Here is a 4,828-nt window from a genome sequence, read left to right as displayed (position 1 = left end):
CACTTGAATATCTTCTTAGGGAAAATGGCTATTCTTATTCCTTCCACACTGTTAATTGGGTTTCTTAAGTTTTCATTGTTAAATTATGTTATTTATACAATGTAGGTGCAGGTCACTTATAAAATATATGATTTGCAAATATTTTCTTGCACTCTAGAGTTTCTGTTTTCACATCCTCCAATACATCTAAGGTTTTTTTTTTTTCCTTTTGAGGATTTTTAGATTTGTTATTTGCGCTCTTTCTCTCACATGCAGAAAATTGTTGCCTGATCCAAAGTCTTAAAGGTTCCAGGTGTCTATAGTTTTCACTTTTTTCCTCTTTAAACAACTTTGTCATCCGTTTTTGATTACTACAGTAAAATGAGAGTTGATAACCTTTTTTGGACTAGCTAAGGTTAATTTATTCAACATTTAAAACTGAAAACAATTTTGGGGTCCTGTGAAAACATTTTAAATCCAGAAAGAATCAGGATAGATTTATCCCAGCCTGGTTCCTGAGGCGGGGTGAAGAAGCTGAGCCCAGCCTCCCATCTGAACCAGGCTTTATCCTAAGCTGGCAGACCTCAGGCTCATATCTGTGAGCAGATAGCATCAACTAATCACAAAGAAAGAGCTGCAGTGACCTGAAGGTGGTTTCCTGAAGTGTCCGTGGACCTTTCCTAGATGGCTTCCATTCTGAAGAAGAGAATAGTGGTTCCAATTGGGGGTCTGAAGACAAAAGGTATACCTTTTTTCAGGAATACCTTGTCCCCTTTTCTCAGTACAAAGAAAAGGAAGATCCAGGGAAGTCAGTAAAAAAACACTCTCTGCTGCAACTTAGAAGAGTCTGTCAGGGCAGGTGGGGATAGATCTGACATATCTCAGAAGGTCTCTCCTTTGGAAGGAGAGCAGCCAGAGAAGAAGTTGCTATTGCAGGCCAGAACTCGTTTCTTTTTCTTCCCCGTGGCCTTATTTTCTTGGGATTCTCTTGATCTACGTTTTATGTCTGAGGGGTCTAAGGAAACTGCAAGGCCAGTCTTCCTCAACAGAGCCTGATCCATGTCACACATCTCTTTAAGGAGCTTTGTATTGGGAGTGGCACAGACAGGGTTGAAGAAGCTCAGTCCTGGGGTCACCTCTGTAGGATCGTCCAGTTTGAAGGAGCCTTCAGAATCCTGGTTCCACTCAACAGTACCCAAGCTCTCTTGTTCTTCTTGCTGGCGGTTCCGGCACTTTGTGGAGTCACAGCCACAGGCCACGCAGCAGTCCACCCCTTGCTTCCTGCACCCACAGTGTTTGTTCCTACACCAGCCCTTACAGGAACACCCTTGGATAGTCTTCCTGGACACTTTAGTCAATTTCCCTGGTTTCCACTCCTTATCACTTCCATCACTATCTTCCGATTCACTCACAGAATGCTCAGAATGATAACTTAAATTATCTGTGTCCATGCTTTGATCCAGGAACTTGCTTCTAACACAGGATGCTTTGGGTAGAGGTGGGATGTAGTCAAAGGTAGAGTCTGGAGATTGAAGGTCATCCTTGGGAAGATGAGATTTCTGGTCTCTGGCTCCTTGAAGGAGGCTCAGTTTCTGCCTGATGGCTTCATTCTCTTGGAGAAGCTGCTGGTTTTGCTCACATAATTCTTGCATTTTCCTAAACTGATCCTCCTGACACTGCAGGGTGCTCAAGAGCTGCTGTTCCTTTCCACTAACGGACGCCTCCAGCTGCTTCTCTGCCATTTGGCTCTGCTGCAGCTGACTGAGAAGGTAGATAACCTTCTCTTGGTGCTTTTGCTCCACCTTGTGCAGCTCAGCTTTCAACTCTGTCTCTACCTCAACAAGATGACTTTGCTCCTCAAACAGCATCTTCTGCATTTTAGAATGGCTTGCCTGGCTCTGTTTCAGGTTGCTTTCAAGCTCACTGACCTGAAGTTTGGAGGAAACCACCTCTCCAACTAAATATTTCAGAGCACACTTGGCTTCAAAAACGGTGGCAATATTTTCCCAGTGTCGTTTCGTCCTGTCTTCACTTTCTGCATCCAGGAGCTTTTGCTGTAGGTCAGCAATCTGAGCACTCCTGAGTTCCATTTCAGCCTCTAGGCTCTTAATCTGCTTTGTAATAGAATCCCCAGGCTCTGGAATATGACCACATCCTTCATCACTAGCGCATGTCCACTTCTGGAGCTTAGGAGTTGGGTTTTCTCCAGGTCCCTTGTTGTCTTTAAGTTGAGCCACATCCAGGGCTATTATCTTTCGCTCTTCCAGAAGGTCACTCAGGTGGCGTTTGACTTCTTCAGTACTGACCATAACTTCAATTTCATTGCTAAGCCAGTTCTTCACTCGTGCTTCTGTGCCTTCTATTCCTCGGTTCTGCGTCTCTTTCCGTTTATCTGCTACTTCCCGTTGCTTTTGAAGGGCATCCTTGAGGCGCTTGTTTGCAGCGGCTGCCTCTTGGGTTTTACGCCTGAGCACGTTGGACTGTTTCTGGTAGTCTCTTTCAAGTTTAACCAGCTCATACCTCCTTTTACGGTCTTGTTCTCTTAACTGGATGACTTCCTTGTCTTTTTGTTGTTTCCACTGTCTAGACTTCTCAGCGTCTTCCTTCATCTGACGCATTAACTGGACTCGCTGGGTTTTCATCATCTGTATCTCCAGAGTCAGTTTGGAGACCGTATTCTCGGTGGACTCTTTCAGTTTCAGAAGCTTGGACTGCTCATTTAGTTTCCTCTTCAAATCAGCTATTTGAGCCTCCAGCTCTTGGAGACATTTGCGGCGGTACTCACTCAACTTGGCTTGGTTGACATCCTTCTTTGCCAACTGAAGATCCAGAAGCAATTGTTCCTTTTCCTTCTGCAGACTGGTGACTTCTGATTCTAGACTTTTGATGTTAGCCTCATACTGGCAGTGAATGGGCTGTAGTTGGCCACCATTGAAAGTTATCTTCCTTGCTAGGGCCTCTTTCACTGCAAGTGCTTGATTCAACTCAGTGAGTTCCTTAGACATCTGAGCCTGGCGTAGAGCATGCTGTGTGGTGAGAGCATCAGAAGACCTCCTACTCTCTGGACTGATTGCCACTTGAGCTTCTAGTTCCATTGCCGATTCGGTGGCCACCACATTTTCATCTGATAGATGAATAACCATTTGTTGCAGACTGTGCATCAGTTCTACTTTTTCTATTAATTCCTGGTCTTCCAACGTCTCCATTAGCTTTTGGAGATCCATTTCACAGGCTACATGATGCCTGAGCTCTTGTAGCTTGGCATTCAGTTGTTCATTTGCTTGCTCTGTCACAATGATCTTTTCCAACATCTGGGCTGTCTGACCAGCTGCCTCGCTCAGAGCATGACTTAACTTTTCATTCTCCTCTCCCAGGGACCGATTCCTGTCCATCAGAGACTGGAGACTCTCTGAAGACTCTGCTTGTATAGATCCAGGCAGGCTCCCTCCATGGGCCTGTAGCAATAAAACTCGTAGCTCTTGTACCTGATGCTTAAGATGATTAAGTTCAACTGTCTGGGGATCCGTATTAATAACAGGTTTGTTCTTGATTTTTCTAGCTCTGTCAGCATAGCGTAGGGTATTCAGTGTTTCCTCTAGACTGGTGTCAGCAGGACTCACACAGGCAATCATAAGAGTGTGGCTATTGCCTCCCAGAGAATCTTGAAGCAAGCGAGTTAACTTGGAATCTCTGTAGGGCACAAAGCTGCCTTTTTTGCCATCCCCAAGAGCACTGATTACATTTCCCAAGCACAGGAGTCCTCGGTTAATATTAATACCTTCTCTCAGTCGATCCCCTTCAGCCTTGGTTTTCTTCTGCCTTTCTGATCCAGCAAGATCTACCAGACACAACTTAGAGTGAAAATTGCTGTTCTTGTCCATTTTCTTCCTTTGCCTTATGGAAACTGTGAAGATGGCATGAGATCGGGAAGACTGTGAGTTCATAGCTGTGGCAGCTACCGTCCTGGCATTGTTTCCCTGCAACAAACAGGAAACCATGTCGGAGGCAACTGAAACCGTCTTCTCAGTGAGTCCCACAGTCTTTATTCCTGCCTTGGGATCTTCCCGGATATGTATTTGAGTTGCTCTCTCACAAGGTGAGCATAGAAGATCCAAAATTTCTTCATTGTAAATCTCCAAGTAAGACACTCTCAGTGTAAACTCGGAGTCTCTCTTTTCTTCCATTTCTTTGAATAGAAGTTGTATTACCCTAGGAATGACCCCGATGGTTGGTTCATTCTCTTGATCTGCACTATATGCACCTCCCATAGAGTAGGTTTTTCCAGAGCCAGTTTGTCCATAAGCCAGGACAGTGGCATTGTAACCTTTAAATATCCCTTTAATGAGTGGTTCTACTGCTGTATTGAAGACCTCCTCCTGTTCAGTGGAGGGGTCAAACACAAAATCATAGGTAAAGGATTTATCAGTACCTATCACCACCTGAGGCTTCCCAGGCACAAAGGAAAGGCACACCTGACAGCCCTCGCCAATCTCTTTCGGGACCAGAGGGCGACACCGCAATGCCACCCTTACAGGAATTCCCTTCACCTCTTCCTTCATGATAGTAGTTCAGCATCTGCTCAAACTAGTCACTCAGCCCTTAGTCTTCCCTGCCTCCTCGTCCCCTCCCAACTGGAGGTTTAACCGCTGTTTCCCAGCCTTCTCAGAAGCAACAGCCAATCAGAGAGCAAGCGGCCTGTGGGCGGAGCCCCAGAGTGCTATAGTTATTGTTTGAGTACACTCCAGCAACTCATATTGAGGAATACTGTTGTTGTTGTTGTTGTTGTTGTTGTTGTTGTTGATTGTTTTCCTGATGGAATGGTTTTAGCGTCTCTGTTGAAAACTATAAT

The 4,828-nt window shown here is 45.1% G+C and overlaps 1 protein-coding gene across 1 annotated transcript; it reads right to left on the bottom strand.

Moving 5' to 3' along the window:
• Positions 1 to 860: 860 nt before the first annotated feature.
• On the bottom strand, positions 861 to 4,538 carry LOC114629292 (chromosome-associated kinesin KIF4A-like). The gene has a single exon (XM_028777287.1). It carries the CDS (start codon positions 4,536 to 4,538, stop codon positions 861 to 863), a length of 3,678 nt encoding a protein of 1,225 aa, XP_028633120.1.
• Positions 4,539 to 4,828: the final 290 nt, after the last annotated feature.

Source organism: Grammomys surdaster, unplaced genomic scaffold (genome assembly GCF_004785775.1).
Source record: "Grammomys surdaster isolate TR1022 unplaced genomic scaffold, NIH_TR_1.0 279, whole genome shotgun sequence".
Lineage (NCBI taxonomy): Eukaryota > Metazoa > Chordata > Mammalia > Rodentia > Muridae > Grammomys > Grammomys surdaster.
The sequence above is the reverse complement of the archived record's forward strand: the minus strand, read 5'-3'. Positions and strand labels throughout refer to the sequence as shown.

Bases quoted from the DNA above. Each gene is read 5' to 3' on its own strand.
- LOC114629292 (XM_028777287.1), bottom strand. From the start codon at position 4,538: ATGAAGGAAGAGGTGAAGGGAATTCCTGTAAGGGTGGCATTGCGGTGT.